Consider the following 18,012-nt stretch of genomic DNA (forward strand, 5'->3'; position numbering starts at 1 on the left):
CTGTTTTGTTCTTCCCCCATATAATTCATCATATGTCTATCTCTCTTCAGTTCTGTAGAAGGGCCATCTGGACTCGAAACGTTAACTGTGGTTTTCTCTCCACAGGTGCTGCCAGGTGTGCTCAGTTTATCAGCGTTTTTTGCCTTTATTATGCATTGGAAGAGGTAACAGAGGCAGAATTGAGGGTTAGGGCAGGAAGTGAGCTGAGAAGTCGGGCGATGTTATGGAGGTGGAAATCTCAGGATTGAATGTTAACAGCCTGGCTACACTTCAAAAGTTGTCCGTGAAAGCTCATCTAAATAGCAGACCACTCTTTCATTGGGGTGGCACGATGGCACAGTGGTTAGCACTGCTGCTTCACAGTGGCAAGGACCTGGATTCGATTCCAGCCTCGGGTCACTGTCTGTGCAGAGTCTGCATGTTCTCCCCATGTCTGCGTGGGTTTCCTCCGGGTGGTCCGGTTTCCTCCCACAGTCCAAAGACATGCGGGTTGGGTTGATTAGCCATGTGAAATTGCCCCTTAGTGTCAGGGGCTTAATAGGGATAGGGTCTGGGTGGGTGCAGACTCGAAGGGCTGAATAGCCTCCTTCTGCACCTCTCCTAGATAAAGCAGCAACCCCCAGTGACAGGCTGAGCACCGAACCCTGCCCACTCCAACCCCTTCCCCCCGACCCCGCACACTCCGGCCCCTTGCCCCGCACGCTCTGGCCCCTTGCCCCTCACCCTGCACACTCCGGCCCCTTCCCCCGCACATTCCAGCCCCTCGCCCCGCACACTCTGGCCCCTCGCCCCGCACATTCCAGCCCCTCGCCCCGCACACTCTGGCCCCTCGCCCCGCACACTCTGGCCCCTCGCCCCGCACACTCTGGCCCCTCGCCCCGCACACTCTGGCCCCTCGCCCCGCACACTCTGGCCCCTCGCCCCGCACACTCTGGCCCCTCGCCCCGCACACTCTGGCCCCTCGCCCCGCACACTCCGGCCCCTTGCCCTGCACACTCCAGCCCCTCCCCTTGCCCCGCACACTCCAGCCCCTCCCCTTGCCCCGCACACTCTGGCCCCTCCCCTTTCCCCGCACACTCCAGCCCCTCCCCTTGCCCTGCACACTCTGGCCCCTCCCCTTTCCCTGCACACTCCAGCCCCTCCCCTTTCCCCGCACACTCTGGCCCCTCGCCCCGCACACTCTGGCCCCTCGCCCCGCACACTCTGGCCCCTTGCCCCGCACACTCTGGCCCCTCGCCCCGCACACTCTGGCCCCTCGCCCCGCACACTCTGGCCCCTCGTCCCGCACACTCCAGCCCCTTGCCCTGCACACTCCAGCCCCTCCCCTTGCCCCGCACACTCTGGCCCCTCGCCCCGCACACTCCAGCTCCTCCCCTTGCCCCGCACACTCCAGCCCCTCCCCTTGCCCCGCACACTCCGGCCCCTCATCCCACACACTCCAGCCCCTCCCCTTTCCCCGCACACTCCGGCCCCTCATCCCACACACTCCAGCCCCTCCCCTTGCCCCGCACACTCCGGCCCCTCATCCCACACACTCCAGCCCCTCCCCTTGCCCCGCACACTCTGGCCCCTCATCCCACACACTCCAGCCCCTCCCCTTGCCCCGCACACTCCGGCCCCTCATCCCACACACTCCAGCCCCTCCCCTTGCCCCGCACACTCCGGCCCCTCATCCCACACACTCCAGCCCCTCCCCTTGCCCCGCACACTCCGGCCCCTCATCCCACACACTCCAGCCCCTCCCCTTGCCCCGCACACTCCGGCCCCTCATCCCACACACTCCAGTCCCTCCCCTTGCCCCGCACACTCCGGCCCCTCATCCCACACACTCTGGCCCCTCCCCTTTCCCCGCACACTCCAGCCCCTCCCCTTGCCCCGCACACTCCGGCCCCTCATCCCACACACTCCAGCCCCTCCCCTTGCCCCACACACTCCGGCCCCTCGCCCCATGCCCCGCACACTCCAGCCCCTTCCCCCCCGCACACTCCAGTCTGAGACTCTCATCCAGATCAGTCTCATCACTCGAACTCTCTCACGTTGATTAATGTTAATCTAAGCCCCGCCCATTGGCTCTAAGCCCCGCCCCATACAAATTGCAACAAGCCAGCCCATGTGACCGGAGGAGACGGTGACTTTGTTGGGCAGTGAGAGGGTGAGTGGAATGTCCGGGATCGCTACCAAAATGTACAGCCTTTATTATGTGTCCAGAGCAGATGGGATGTAATGTAAAGGATACATTGTATAGTGTATACAATGTCTGGGGTGCATTGTACAGGGTGTAATGTATTGTATAGGGTATATTATTGTATGGGGTATATTGTGTGTAATATATGGAGTGTATTGTACAGGGTACATTGTGTGTCATGTATGGGGTGTATTGTACTGGGTATATAGGGTGTAATGTGTGATTTACACTCTGTAAAAAGTTGACGGCACCACAAAGAGAGGCGGGGATGGAGTTGAAGCCAACTCAACTGGAAGGGAGCAGACTCTCCCAGTCCCTCTGCCTCCAGTTGCTGGGGGGGGGGGGGGGGGGGGTCCAGGGGTTGGGGGGTGTCGAGGGGTTGGGGGGTGTCGGTGTGAGAGGGTAAACACACCGCCTGCAGGAGTCCCGGGGTTTATATCCGAAGGGACTAACTCTCCGAGAGTTCCTGCACCGCCTCCCCAGTCAAATAGCTGCCAGTCCAGGCTCGCAGCGAGACTGCACCCCCAGCCCCGAGTGGGTGCCTTCAGCAATAGGGCTGGTTTAAAAGTGAAATCCTCGATGCAATTCTGCTGCCGGGTTGGAATTTGAAGTTGTACTTTTATAGTGAGTTCGTGGCAACTTTCCTGTTTGCGATGCAGGAACACGGTCTTGTGGATGGCTGAGATGGTTAATGGTGACGGCAGGGGAGACTGATCTACATCCGAGAGGCAACTGTCCTGTTTAAACTCGCAGCAGTGTGTGACTGAATGCAGCAGAATCCATACCATGAGTTTTGGCTTCTTTCCCCTGAGTTAGTTACAATTCAACAAAGCCAACACAGAGAGACCTGTCTCTGAAGACAGGCCAATATACTTGATTTATTATTGTCGCATATATTGGGATAAAGTGAAAAGTATTGTTTCTTGTGCGCTATACAGACAAAGCATAGAGATCATAGAAACCTTACAGTGCAGAAAGAGGCCATTCGGCCCATCGAGTCTGCACCGACCACAACCCCACCCCCATATCCCTACATATTTACCCGCAAATCCCTCTAACATCCCTCTAACACATCTCAGGACACGAAGGGGCAATTTTAGCATGGCCAATCAACCTAACCTGCACATCTTTGGACTGTGGGAGGAAACCGGAGCACCCGGAGGAAACCCACGCAGACACGAGGAGAATGTGCAAACTCCACACAGACAGTGACCCAAGCCAGGAATCGAACGCAGGTCCCTGGCACTGTGAAGCAGCAGTGCTAACCACTGCGCTACCGTGCCACCCATAGGGGAGAAGGAAAGGAGAGAGTGCAGAATGTAGTGTTACAGTCATAGCCAGGATGTGGAGAAAGGTCAGCTTAATATAAAGTAGGTCCATTCAAAAGTCTGGCAGCAGGGGCGAAGCTGTTCTTGAGTCGGTTGGTTAGTGTCCTCAGACTTTTGTATCTTTTTCCCAATGGAGGAAGGTGGAAGAGAGAATGTCCGGGGTCTGTGGGATCCTTAATTATGCTGGCTGCTTTGCTGAGGCAGTGGGAAGTATAGACAGAGTCAATGGATGGGAGGCTGGTTTGTGTGATGGACTGGGCTACATTCATGACCCTTTGTAGTTTCTTGTGGTCTTGATCAGAGCCATGCCAAGCTGTGATACAACCAGAGAGGATGCTTTCGATAGTGCATCTGTAAAAAAATTGGTGATGGTTGTAGCTGACGTGCCAAATTTCCTTAGCTGCCTGAGAAAGTAGAGGCGTGAGTGGACTTTCTTAACTATAGTGTCAGCGTGGATGGACCAGGACAGGTTGGTGATCTGAACACCTAGAAACGTGAAATTCTCAACCATTTTCACTTCATCCCCGTTGATATAGATAGGGGCATGTCCTCCCCTACACTTCCTGAGGTCGATGACTATCTCCTTCATTTTACTGACATTGAGAGAGACATTATTGTCATCGCATCATTTCACCAGTGTGTGTTAAATGAGGAGAGGATTTGATGGGGCTGAAAGGTAAGGTGCCATTCTCTCTGTCGAGGTTTGTGAGGGAGAGGATTCGCTCAGGATTCTGCTAATCAGAAGATCGGCTCCACACTTAGCCTGCACTGGCCAATTTGGAGCCTAAACTAAAGTTACTTGAGAATATGGAGGCATCGGAGTCTCAGACTGCGTAAGGACAGCAGGTTCCCTTCCCTGAAGGACATTGATGGATCAGGTGGTATTTTACCACCAACTGTTAGGCTTGCAGATATTTGGTGACACAAGTTGTTGCTGACCAAACGTAAAATTGACCAGTACTCGTGTATCAGCAGCTTCCGCAAAGCCAAAGCACTTCAGATTAAAATAAAACAACTGTGTGCAGTGGGCTGTTTTATTTTCACAGAGGAGAAAGACCATGGTGAGGAACATATCCAATTGTTCAAATATGGGTGGCAGAGTGGTTAGCGCTGCTGCCTCACAATGCCAGGAACCCGGGTTCGATTCCCTACTTGGGTCACTGTCTGTGTAGAGTTTGCACATTCTCCCCGTGTCTGCGTGGGTTTCCTCCGGGTGCTTTGGTTTCCTCCCACAGTCTGAAAGACATGCTGGTTAGGTGCATTGGCCATGCTAAATTCTCCCTCAGTGTACCCGAACAGGCACTGGGAGTGTGCTGACTAGGGGATTTTCACAGTAACTTCATTGCAGTATTAATGTAAGCCTACTTGTGACACTAATTTTAAAAAATCAGACTTTCGGATGGACCTACCTTGCATTAAGTTGATCTTTCTCTGCACCCTAGCTATAACTATAACACTACATCCTGCACCCTCTCCTTTCCTTCTCTATGAATGGTATGCTTTGTCTGCATAGTGTGCAAGAAACAATACTTTTCACTGTATACTAATACATGTGACAATAATAAATCAAATCAAAGTCAAATCAACCTCGAGGCTACGAGTAGAAATTTCATCAGGACCAGTATAGTGGCACAGTGGTGAGCACTGCTGCCTCACAGCGCCAAGGACACAGGTTCAATTCCCAGCTTGGGCCACCATCTGTGCGGAGTCTGTGCTTTCTCTCCGTGTCTGGGTTGGCTTCCTCCCACAGACTGAAAGACGTGCTGGTTAGGGTGCATTGGCCATGCTAAATTCTCCCTCAGCGTACCCGAACAGGCGCCGGAGTGTGGCGACCAGGGGATTTTCACAGTAACTTCATTGCAGTGTTAACGTAGCCTACTTGCAACAATAATAAATACACTTTAAACTTGTGAAATTGAAATAATCAAATCTGATCACTTGAGGGCCGGTTGGCAGCAGAAAAAAGTGACTGTGGAAACTCCAGTGTTGCGTAGGGTGTTCCTACTGCAAACAGTCTGGAATCAGGCACCTGGAACAAACAATTGGAATAAATTTCTTCTACTTAAAATATTAGCAAGGGAATTCAAGTAAAGTTTATTTATTAGTGTCACAAGTCACATTAACACTGCAATGAAGTTCCCATATCCCAGCAAGGAGCAGAGAATGTTGGAAAAAGGTTTAAGATCTTTTTGCTTAACCCTGGGCTGGGAACTCTTGGCTGCAAGAATATAAAGAATGGGAAAGCACACTGAGCTGTGTTAACCTCTCAATCATCATCTGTCTGCCTGCAGGACAAGTTGACGTGAAATGGCTAATCGGAGCGGCACAGCAAACCAGAGGAAGTGGATGTTCACCTGGATTCTCCCGCCTCTGCTTGTTGCCGTTGTTCTGCCTGAGATTTTAGATTGGTAAGTGTGAAACAGAATGTAGGGGAATTTGGTCAACGTTTTGCAGTGCTGACGTCCCCTGACATTACTGGGAATTTACAGTGTCGGTCACGTACCCTCCTTAGAAAAGGAATTTGAGTTGTCTGCTCGAATTGATCCTGTGATGACGAGGATTAGATGTCATATTCGTAATAGGGGTGTAAGAGCAGGGGAAACCCTGTGGGTGGGAGTGTTCAAATATGTGAATCTTGTCAGGACAAGTTTGGTGGCTATTTAAAATTAAACATATAGGATCCTTCACTTTGTACCTGGAGTCATAGAGCATGGCCATGCTAAATTGCCCTTATTGTCCAAAGATGTGCAGGTTAGGTGGATTGGCCATGTTAAATTGCCCCTCAGTGTCCAAAGATGTGCAGGTTAGGTGGATTGGCCATGCTAAATTGCCCTTATTGTTCAAAGATGTGCAGGTTAGGTGGATTGGCCATGCTAAATTGCCCTTATTGTCCAAAGATGTGCGGGTTAGGTGGATTGGCCATGCTAAATTGCCCCTTAGTGTCCCAGGATTAGTGAGGTTACAGGGTTAAGGTTTGAGTGAGATGCTCTGTTGGAGAGTCAGTGCAGGCTCGATGGGCCTAATGGCCTGCTTCTGCACTAGGGATTCTGATTCTAAAAAACCCACACTGTGGGGTGGGGTGTCGGAGGGCGTGACCTCACCCAGCTGGTCACTATCACCAAATTATCCAGTTGGGAGGTCGGTGTGGCGTGGGGGTGGGGTGGGGGGGGGGGGGGGGGGGGGGGGTTGTTCTGTCCGATTAAGGATGGTGAGTGGGCTCTTGGAGCTGGAGGTTAGGGAAGTTAGTGGGGTAAATATGTGGGGTTGAAGGGGTTAGGGCCTGGGTAAGATGCTCTGCGGGAGAGTCGGTGCAGACTCGATGGGCCAAATGACCTCTTTCTGCCCTAATAAGGAATTCTAATGAGGGTGTTGCAATATAAAATTTCATAAAATAACAGTTAGGCAGTGGGCAAGATGAGGAAAGATCCTTTTTCTGCAATGTGTTGTCAGGATCGGAAATTAACTGCCTGTGGCCGGTGAGGGAAGCAGTTTCAAGATTCCTTATCGAAAATAAAAGCGCTTGAAATGGCAGAATTTTCAGGGAAAGAGGGAAGATTGTTTTTCAAGGAGGTGGCACTGACACTCTCAGCTGAATGGTACGGTGGAGGGCTGCTGTACAATTCGATTTAACTGCTTCTTCCTCCGTCCTACCATTCGCTTTGCTCCAGGAATTCTGCTTCTGCGGTTTGGCAAGATGTATTTCGAAACGGCATGCTCGGAGCTGGAGTCCGCAATGTGGTTTGATTCACTGTGGTTTCTCTGTCCCCGTGCTGGTGAAGAAGCTGAGCGAATCACGTTGTGAAACTTCTACCTTCGCAATTCCTCTAACACTTTGCTCTCAGCGATCATAAATCGTGAGGCTTGTCAGTGGTTTTGGAGCAGCTGATGCCGTGACTGGTGTTCCAGTGCAGTGACTGGGCTGCTTTGCTGATGAAGCGTTTAAACAACATCGCCGCTAGATGTACGATTTTAAGTGTATGAGAGACTCTTTTTTTTTTGCACAGAGGATTGTGAGGCTTTACACGTCACAGGAATAAAGAAATCATAGAATGTGTACAGTACAGAAGGAGGCCATTCAGTGGTTAGCACTGCTGCCTCACAGCGTCAGGGACCCGGGTTCAATTCCCGGCTTGGGTCACTATGTGTGGAGTTTGCACGTTCTCCCCGTGTCTGCGTGGGTTTCCTCCAGGTGCTCCGGCTTCCTCCCACACTCCAGAGATGTGCAGGTTAGGTGGATTGGCCATGCTAAATTGCCCCTTAGTGTCAGGGGGGCTGGCTAGGGTAAATGCATGGGGCTGTGGGGATCGGGCCTGGGTGGGATTGTGGTTGGTGCAGACTCGATGGGCCGAATGTCCCCCTTCTGCACTGTAGGATTCTATGATTTTATCGAGCCTGCACTGACGACAATCCCACCCAGACCCTATGCCCATAACCCCCGCGTATTTTACCCTGCTAATCCCCCTGACACTCAGGGGCAATTTAGCATGGCCAATCCACCTAACCTGCACAGCTTTGGACTGTGGGAGGGCACCCGGAGGAAACCCACGCAGACATGGGGAGAACGTGCAAACTCCACACAGACAGTCACCCGAGGTCAGAATTGAACCCGGATCCCTGGCGCTGTGAGGCAGCAGTGCGAACCACTGTGCCACCGTGTCTGTGCAGCAACAACACAGGATTAGGGTACTGCTCGTGTGAGGGAGATGCACCAGAAGATGTTCCCTTTGTCAGTGTGCTGAGCTCAAAACATTTTGAGACAAAGATTTCTGGAATAAATTCCTAAATGAGCAAGAGGCTACCATTAAACACACAGTGGTGATGTCGCTCCATAATCCCAGGTCTCTCTCTCAATGGTACAAATGTACCTTTACTTAAAGTTCCAACAACTGAAATTAAAGCAAACATCAGCGACTGGTCAGTTCGGCACTGACTTGACTCAGCTCTTTAACTAATAACCGACCAAGCTGTCCTTGATTGCAGCCTTGTGTGTCTTTGTACAGACATCTTTCGTACCCTTTTTCAGGTGTGGGTCTGGTGGGTGCTCCATTAACACGACCTTATTTTCCCACAACTGTTCCCCTCCAAATGCCTGATAGTATTTTGAGTTCTTTGTCTAAAACCATCCTCTTATTTAATAGTTCCTTCAGTCACCCATGGGCCTTGGGGCCTACCTTGAAGATGCTCTCTTTTCCATGCCAACAGAAGACATTCCTGCCCGCGACCCCTCGTATCTGTGCAACTGGCTTGCATGTTCCATTGGTTTTTATTTCACTTTTGCCCCAGTGGGGCAGAAAATGTGGTCATTTTTTAAGCCTGGCCACGTTACAAGCAGCTGTTGCAGGAAGTTCTCCCCGTGTCTGTGTGGGTTTCCTCCCACAGTCCAAAAGTCGTGCTGGTTGGTGCGTTTGCCATGCTAAATTCCTCCAATGCCATCACAGACTGGGCAGAACGGCATGTCCCTGTCAAGTCATTTTTGTGCAAGAATGTGTATGGTAACTTCAAAATATTTGATTTTAAAAAGTCATTCTTTCTATTCCCGGATTAAGTTCTTCCTCGGGTCACTGTCTGTGTGGAGTGTGCACGTTCTCCCAGTGTCTGCGTGGGTTTCCTCCGGTTGCTCTGGTTTCTTCCCATAGTCCCAAGATGTGCAGATTCGTTGGATTGGCCATGCCAAATTGCTCTTTAGTGTCTCCCAGAATCCTACAGTGCAGAAGAGGCCCTTCGGCCCATCGAGTCTGCACCGACGCATAAAAGGTCTCGAATTATGTAGGGGGATTAATGGGGGAAATACACGGGGTTACAGGGATAGGGCCTAAGTAAGATCCTCTATCGGTGAGTCAGTGCAGACTCGATGGGCCAAACGGCCGCCTTCTGCATTGTAGGGATTCTATAATTTTATGATATTCTCACCAGCCTCGCTCCTTTTACTTCCTGAAGACAGGGATTCTGTGCTGGACTCGAATGCTGGTAGCTCTCTTGTAGTTGGCCATTCTTGAGTTGTGATCTCAGTTGGTGAGTGGGGGTAGCCTGCTGTTCAGCTGTGGGGGCATCACACTTGACCCTGATCCTGTCCATTTGTGCCTTCAGCACATGTTGCCGAATATGGAGAAACGGAGACCCCAGTAGATCGCTCCCTGCTTCCCTCTTCGTCAGCTCCTCCCCCGGGAAGATCAGCAGAGCACCCTAAATTTCACCTCAAACCTCTAAGAGCTGGGTTAAGATCAGACAAAGAAGACCAAGAATTGAATCTTATCAGCACAGTCCACTATTCGACTGGTACTGTGGCCCACTGAGCAGTTCAGGATGCAACTCTTGGGGGGGGAAAAAGAAAGTTTATTAGTGTCACAAGTAGGTTTACATTAACACTGCAATGAAGTTACTGTGAGATTCAAGGAAGGGTTCAAATTGTGGCATGTGGGTGGCACAGTGGGTTAGCACCGCTGCCTCGCAGCGCCATGGATTCGATTCACGGCTTGGGTCACTGTCTGTGCGGAGTCTGCACCTTCTCCCCGTGTCTGCGTGGGTTTCCTCCGGGTGCTCCGGTTTCTTCTCTCAGTCTGAAAGGGTGCATTGGCCGTGCTAAAGTCTCCCTCTGTGTACCCGAACAGGTGGCGACCAGGGGATTTTCACAGTGACTTCATTGCAGTGTAAGTCTACTTGTGATACGAATAAATAAATTTTTAAAATGTGCTAATTATGGTCTGTTTTCTCCTAGTAACACAATTCATCCCTGGCACAGCATCATTTTGTCTCAGCATTGGCCTGAGACTGTGTGTTTGGTGAGTCTGTGACACTGTGGCATTGTCTGTTGTTTGCTTTTACTTTGTTGCATCCTTGGACTTCCCAAAAAAAAATCAATGAGCAAAATTTAGTCATTAATTTGCTTGTGCTGTCCGTTTTTGTTTCCAGTTGGATATGTTTCTGGATTTATTTGAGTCAACGGTTTGCAAATGTTGTTTTGTGTACGAATCGCTGAATCATCGACTATCTCCGCTTCCTCCTATTTGGGTCCCATGACTTACTGCGGGTCAGTCCCACCACCTAAATCAAAATGTTGGAAACAAAATGGATGTTTTTAAAAAATTCATTCCTGGGACATGGGTATCGCTGGCTGGGCCAGCATTTATTGCCCATCCCTGGTTGCCCTCGAACTGAGTGACTCTGCAAGGACATTTCAGAGGGCAGTTGAGAGTCAACCACATTGCTGTGGCTCTGGAGTCACGTGTGGGCCAGACCGGGTAAGAGTTCCTTCCCTAAAGGACATGAATGAACCAGATGGGTTTTTCCGACAATGGTTTCATCAGTAGATTCTTAATTCCAGATTTTTTTTATTGAATTCAAATTCCACCATCTGCGGTGGTGGGATTCGAACCCGGGTTCCCCAGAACATTAGCTGAGATTCTGCATTAATAGTCTAGCGATAATAGCACTAGGCCAACGCCACCCCGGCAATCTTTTTTTGATTCATTGCACAAGGGCGTTACTGGCTGGCCAGCATTTATTGCCCATCCCTAGTTGTCCTTGGAGGGCAGTTGAGAGTCAACCACATTGCTGTGGCTCTGGAGTCACATGTAGGCCAGACCAGGTAAGGACGGCAGATTTCCTTCCCTAAAGGACATTAGTGAACCAGATGGGTTTTTCTGACGATGGTTTCACTGAAGTTTTCCTTCAGGCCCACAGTCTTTAGGCTTAAGTGACCATTGCAAACTTCATGAAGAATTCACAGGGTGGCACAGTGGTTAGCACTGCTGCCTGACTGCACCAGGGACCCGGGTTCGATTCCCGGCTTGGGTCACTGTCTGTGTGGAGTTTGCACATTCTCCCCGTGTCTGCGTGGGTTTCCTCCCACAGTCCAAAGATGTGCAGGTTAGGTGGAATGGCCCTGCTAAGTTGTCCCAAGAAATGTCGGTTAGGGGGATTAGCAGGGTAAATATGCGTGGTTACGGGAAAGGGGCCCGGGTGGGGTCCTCTGTCGGAGAGTCAGTGCAGACTCTATGGGCCAAACGGCCTCATTCTGTACTGTCGGGATTCTGAGTGGACGGAAAAATCTGGGAAATGAGAGGAAAAAAAAAGTGTCGCGAGAGATCCTGTTCAAAGACTGGCTCCCGGGAAGCTTTGTACAGCAGGGAGGGAGGTGACCAGGCCGAGTGGCTTTGGAAAGGGACTTGCAAAAGGCACTTTGAGGAGTTGCAACTAATCTTCTAGCCTTCTCGACATTGATCCAGGGAACATTCCCGGCGAGTGGCTCTGAACTCCCAGCATTTTGAAGGTTTCAGTGACCTTTTGGCAATGTAGAGGGTGCCAAGTTCTGATAACTTCTCCACTCACACTTCCTTTCTCCAGAATACGGAAAGTCTTATCTCATGTTTAGGCCACTGCTTGGAGCGCAAAGGTTTCAGTGTCAACAGGTTGACGCCCAAGTCAAGTAGCTGCTGCTTCTTGTGGAGAAGTTCCAGCGCAATTGCGGGGGGCAGGGTTGGTTGGTGCATGAGTCATTCTTCCAGAAATGGAACTCGATGTTAGAACAGGCCTTTGAAATGGCTATAAACTTCGTGAAAAATCTTTTAACTTTCTCAGATGGAGAGTGAGGCTTGCAAAATTCCTCCGAATATTGAATATTGGACAGTTCATGGACTCTGGTAAGGAGATTCGTTGATTTATGGTCTGTTGTAAGTTTAAAGTTTGTTTATTTATTGTCACAAGTAGGCTTACATTAACGCCGCAATGAAGTTACTGTGAAAATCCCCCAGTCGCCCACACTCCGGCGCCTGTTCGGGTACACTGAGGGAGAATTTAGCATGGCCAATGCTAAACCAGCACGTCTTTCAGACTGTGGGAGGAAACCGGAGCACCCAGAGAAAACCCATGCAGACATGGGGAGAGCGTGCAGACTCTGCACAGTGACCTGAGCTGAGAATTGAACCCGGGTCCCTGACACTGTGCCGTCTGCATGATATAATGTGTGCAATTCCATGACTAGCCCAACATTTGTTGCCCATCCCTAGTTGCCCTTGAACTGAGTGGATTGCTCGGCTATTTCGGAGGGCATTTAAAAGTCAACCACATTGCTGTGGCTCTGGAGTCACATGTAGACCAGGCCGGGTAAGGACGGCAGATTTCCTTCCCTAAAGGATGTTAGCGAACCAGATGGGTTTTTTCCGACAATCAATGATAGTTGTCATGGTCACCGTTACTGACAGGCTTTCTGTTACAGATTTATTCATTTAATTCCCTTGTGCAGTGTATTACTACATCTCAAAGTGTCACGCTGTCAATGGAAGTACACTCACTGTTGATTTGCGGGCCAATTTGCACGCAGCAAGATCCCACAAGCAGCAAATGCGACGAATTGCCAGAGAATGTGGTGTTTGAGGGAGGAATGTTGGTCGAGTCTTCTGAAGGGGAAGTTCACCTCATTTTGGACCATGCCATGGGATCTTCTACGCCCATCTGAGCAGGCACTACGGCCTCTGCTTAACGTTGCACCTGACAGGTGGCACCTCCAGCAGCGCAGTACACTCTGAAAAGCTGCTAGCGCCAGCCAGGATTCCGAGCTCAGATAGAACATAGAACAGTACAGCACAGAACAGGCCCTTCGGCCCACGATGTTGTGCCGAGCATTATCTGAAACCAAGATCAAGCTATCCCACTCCCTATCATCCTGGTGTGCTCCATGTGTCTATCCAATAACCGCTTAAATGTTCCTAAAGTGTCTGACTCCACTATCACTGCAGGCAGTCCATTCCACACCCCAACCACTCTCTGCGTAAAGAACCTACCTCTGATATCCTTCCTGTATCTCCCACCACGAACCCTATAGTTATGCCCCCTTGTAATAGCTCCATCCACACGAGGAAATAGTCTTTGAATGTTCACTCTATCTATCCCCTTCATCATTTTATAAACCTCTATTAAGTCTCCCCTCAGCCTCCTCCGCTCCAGAGAGAACAGCCCTAGCTCCCTCAGCCTTTCCTCATAAGACCTACCCTCCAAACCAGGCAGCATCCTGGTAAATCTCCTCTGCACTCTTTCCAGCGCTTCCACATCCTTCTTATAGTGAGGTGACCAGAACTGCACACAATCCCGGAACCTTCTGACTTCTTGGAACTAGTAAAGCCAAATTGACATTAGATCATGATTAGATACAGGGCTGCAACTTTTCCATGTTTATTGGCACCTCTATAGAGCTTGACCTCAGATTTACCATTGAGGAGAGAAAGAACTGAGAAGTGGACTATTTTATATTTTATGTTCGTTCCCAGCTTGGGCCACTGTCTGTATGGAGTTTGCACATTTTCCCCGTGTCTGTGTGGGTTTCCTCCGGGTGCTCTGGTTTCCTCCCACGGTCCAAAGACATGCGGGTTAGGTGGATTGGCCATGCTAAATTGCCCCTTAGTGTCAGGGGGACTAGCCAGGATAAATGAATGGGGTTATGGGGATAGGGCCTGGGTGCGATTGTTGTCGGTACAGACTCGATGGGCCGAATGGCCTCCTTCTGCACTGTAGGATTCTATGACTGGAATTCTATTGCAACTTTATTAATTTAATTCAAATTCCACCAGCGGTCGTGGTGGGACTTTGCAACCCAGTCCCAGAGCATTAGTTTAGCCCTCTTGATTACGAGTCCAGTGACATTACCACAATGTTGTTCATATCAACAGCAGTTTGCCTTTTACCTTCAGTCGGTTTATTCTGCTCATAGCTCCACAGAGAGACAAATTCCAACTAGTTTCCCCACAGCAACTCCAGCTGTGTCCATTTATACTTGCTGGGAGATTGAGCCAGTAACCATTAGCTGTCTTTAATAAGGCCATTAATTGTCAAAGCATGCCCTGACTGATACATTGACAGACACGCCATGGGGGAAGGACCCAAGGAAAAAACCAGCAGTTCAAACCCAACTGGTTCACCAACGCCCTTGATTTGATTTTGATTTGATTTGTCATTGTCACATGTATTAGTGTACAGTGAAAAGTATTGTTTCTTGCGCGCTATACAAAGCATACTGTTCATAGAGAAGGAAAGGAGAGAGTGCAGAATGTAATATTACAGTCATAGCTAGGGTGCAGAGAAAAATCAACTTAATATGGGGTAGGTCCATTCAAAAGTCTGTTGGCAGCAGGGAAGAAGCTGTTCTTGAGTCGGTTGGTACGTGACCTCAGACTTTTGTATCTTTTTCCCGATGGAAGAAGGTGGAGGAGAGAATGTCCGGGGTGCATGGGGTCCTTAATTATGCTGGCTGCTTTGCCGAGGCAGCGGGAAGTGTAGACAGAGTCAATGGATGGGAGGCTGGTTTGTATAATGGATGGGGCTACTTTCACACCTTTTGTAAGTTCTTGCGGGATGGGAATCTGTGGCCATTTCAGTTGGTGATTCCTGTGCTATATGCTTAGCTTTCTGAAGCGGTGTCTCAAGCCTGTTAATTGCACAACGGGTCACTTGCTCAACTGAAAATGAGCAATAAATTAGCCCACATCCTGTGCAGCTTTTGAATTACGGTACTGGCTCATCACACCCGGGTTAGTTCCTCTCTTCAGAGAAGTTTATTGACGTTGCAACTCGCAGTTTACACAAAAGGTCTACTCAAAATGTTAGCACAGTCTCATCAAACAAGAGATAGCAGCAGTCAAAGTACTGCTTTCTCCCTGAATGGGTATGAGAATTCCTCTGGTTCCCTTCACGTGAAAAAGTGCCAATTATTTTTAAATTTACAACCGCTTTGCTCTTGATGGGAGGGACAGATTGCTGTCAAATGGATGTTGCAAGTAGAGTTACAGTTCTTAAGGGCTTTTTATTCGTAACAGCAACTGATTTTGCCCCGTTTATCCGAACATATGCAAGTGAAAGTGACCTATTGGCTTTGAGGTGTTTTAGGACATTTTGCAGATGTGATAAAGTGCCAAATTAATTTTAATTTGTCCCCTGTTGTTCGCCTGATGCTGTTCTCCCTCTCTCAGCCCCCTGAGCGCGCAGGCCTGGGGTGTACGTACGCGCGTGGGGCTATCGACGAACTCACTTTTGCCTTTTTGCTGATTTTTTTTTTTTAACCCCCCCTCTTTCTCTCAGCACCACTCCTGAATCTGGGAGGATAGAAGTTAACTGCTAGTGTTAGAAATCCAACTGTTATGTTAAAAATACAATCTTTTGAAATATTACCCATTTCCTGCTTTTACTTAAGGATGATATTGATTTAACAAAAAAGACTTGTCGGAATAACGCAGGTCCTGATAGCATGAAACAAATTTTTATTTTTTAAAAATAGGCCTAAAAAAAACCAGATGTGCAACAACTCCTGGCCATTCGAAATCAAAAATGTCGAGGTGGGTATTTAGCTTTAAGTAAATTGCTGCTGAACATTGACTCACTTAGCGTTGTTTCACTTTAGTCTGTAATATCGCCGATATATTCGTTTGACGTAACCCATTTCACTTTTGTCCTTGCTCACCTTTTCCCTGCAGCACTTCTATCCTGCTGTCAGTCGCACTTACTCCCGCTGCTGGCCTTGCCTTCCAGCATTGTTCTCCATCCTCGCCTCCCTCCGTCCCCTCTTCTTACCTTAGCCCCCGGGGTGCTCCACTCCTGGCTCCTCCTGCTGGCTTCACTCCTGCTGCTGCTGCTGCTGGCTCCATTACTGAACTTGCGCTAAAGTCCTGGGCTCCCACCTAATGATGTGGAGATGCCGGCGTTAGACTGGGGTAAACACAGTAAGAAGTCTCGCGACACCAGGTTAAAGTCCAACAGGTTTATCTGGTAGCAAAAGCTTCTAGCTTTCGGAGCGCTGCCCCATCGTCAGGTGAGTGGGAGTTCTGTTCACAAACAGGGCATATAAAGACACAAACTCAATTTACAAAATAATGGTTGGAATGCGAGTCTTTACAGGTAATCAAGTCTTAAAGGTACAGACAATGTGAGTGGAGAGAGCGTTAAGCACAGGTTAAAGAGATGTGTATTGTCTCCAGCCAGGACAGTTAGTGAGATTTTGCAAGCCCAGGCAAGTCGTGGGGGTTACAGATAGTGTGACATGAACCCAAGATCCCGGTTGAGGCCGTCCTCATGTGTGCGGAACTTGGCTATCAGTCTCTGCTCAGCGACTCTGCGCTGTCGTGTGTCGTGAAGGTCGCCTTGGAGAACGCTTACCTGAAGATCAGAGGCCGAATGCCCGTGACCGCTGAAGTGTTCCCCAACAGGAAGAGAACATTCTTGCCTGGTGATTGTCGAGCGGTGTTCATTCATCCGTTGTCGTAGCGTCTGCATGGTCTCCCCAATGTACCATGCCTCGGGACATCCTTTCCTGCAGCGTATCAGGTAGACAACGTTCTGGGCTTGCAAAATCTCACTAACTGTCCTGTCTGGAGACAATACACATCTCTTTAACCTGTGCTTAATGCTCTCTCCACTCACATTGTCTGTACCTTTAAGACTTGATTACCTGTAAAGACTCGCATTCCAACCATTATTTTGTAAATTGAGTTTGTGTCTTTATATGCCCTGTTTGTGAACAGAACTCCCACTCCACCTGACGAAGGGACAGCGCTCCGAAAGCTAGTGGCTTTTGCTACCAAATAAACCTGTTAGACTTTAACCTGGTGTTGTGAGACTTCTTACTCCCATCTAATGGCAGGAGTTGGTTTGGGCAGTTAATCCTTGGACTTCATTTGCTACCTAGATTTGCCAATCTATCCCTGCCACTACATGGAGCCTGGTCAGTCTAATGGTACTGTATTGTAGGTGAGTGTAATGTAATTCTTTTCAACATTTTTGCAATGTATGGTATTTATTTTATATTTAGTAATGTGGTGATGCTGGGCTCTTGATATATTTTATGTTCAAGGGGGACTGTTTTAAGATTCAGATTTTTTTTACAGGGAGTCAGTATGTCTGGCAGGAAAACAACTCCTGCTGGAAAGCAAGATAATTACTCATTTTAGCCACGTAGAGTGTTTATTAAGTAGAAGCTAATGGACTGTTTTTTATAAATGGAGATTTCCCCTGGGTTTCTTTTGCTTAAAGGAATGGAAGTGTTTTTTTAAATAAAGGATGGGGGGAATTAAGTCTGTAGCAAGGGTTTGTGTGGTTCCAATTTAGAGTTCAGTTGCTGATTGGAGCTGTTTAAAGATAGAACTCTGCTGTCTCTCTCTGACAGCGTCAAGACTTTCTTCACTAATTAATAGCAAATATGCCTGGGTTTGTTAACTGTATTTAAAGTGACATTTGAGTGTATACGAAGAATGTTGCTTATTTGGAACTGAAATAATGATAAGTTGGACATTAGACTTTTTTCTTTTCGTAGAATCCGTAGAATTTGTACAATGCAGAAGGAGGCCGTTCGGCCCATCCAGTCTACACCGATCAAAATCCCACCCAGGCCCTATTCCCAAAATCACACATATATTTACCCTGCTAATCTCCCTGACACTAGGATCAATTTAGCATAGCCAATCAACCTAACCCGCACATCTTTGGACTGTGGGAGGAAACCGGAGCGCCCGGAGGAAATCC

At 49.1% G+C, this 18,012-nt stretch overlaps 1 protein-coding gene across 3 annotated transcripts in view; it reads left to right on the plus strand.

Annotated features, from left to right (window-relative positions):
* The first annotated feature begins 2,105 nt into the window (after positions 1-2,105).
* rnaset2 (ribonuclease T2) overlaps positions 2,106-18,012 on the plus strand; it is a 30,374-nt gene continuing 14,467 nt past the window's right edge. Inside the window, exons 1-5 of one of the 3 annotated variants that reach the window (XM_078230290.1) lie at positions 2,106-2,152; positions 5,805-5,921; positions 10,229-10,292; positions 12,091-12,152; positions 15,776-15,833. In XM_078230290.1, coding sequence (XP_078086416.1) covers positions 5,821-5,921; positions 10,229-10,292; positions 12,091-12,152; positions 15,776-15,833 — 285 coding nt within the window. In that variant the 5' untranslated portion in view covers positions 2,106-2,152; positions 5,805-5,820. Of the gene's footprint in view, positions 2,185-4,049; positions 4,190-5,804; positions 5,922-10,228; positions 10,293-12,090; positions 12,153-15,775; positions 15,834-18,012 lie in introns of those variants that run through there. The other 2 variants (XM_078230291.1, XM_078230292.1) reach the window with 2 other exon arrangements.

Source organism: Mustelus asterias, chromosome 15, assembly GCF_964213995.1.
Source record: "Mustelus asterias chromosome 15, sMusAst1.hap1.1, whole genome shotgun sequence".
NCBI classification, from domain to species: domain Eukaryota; kingdom Metazoa; phylum Chordata; class Chondrichthyes; order Carcharhiniformes; family Triakidae; genus Mustelus; species Mustelus asterias.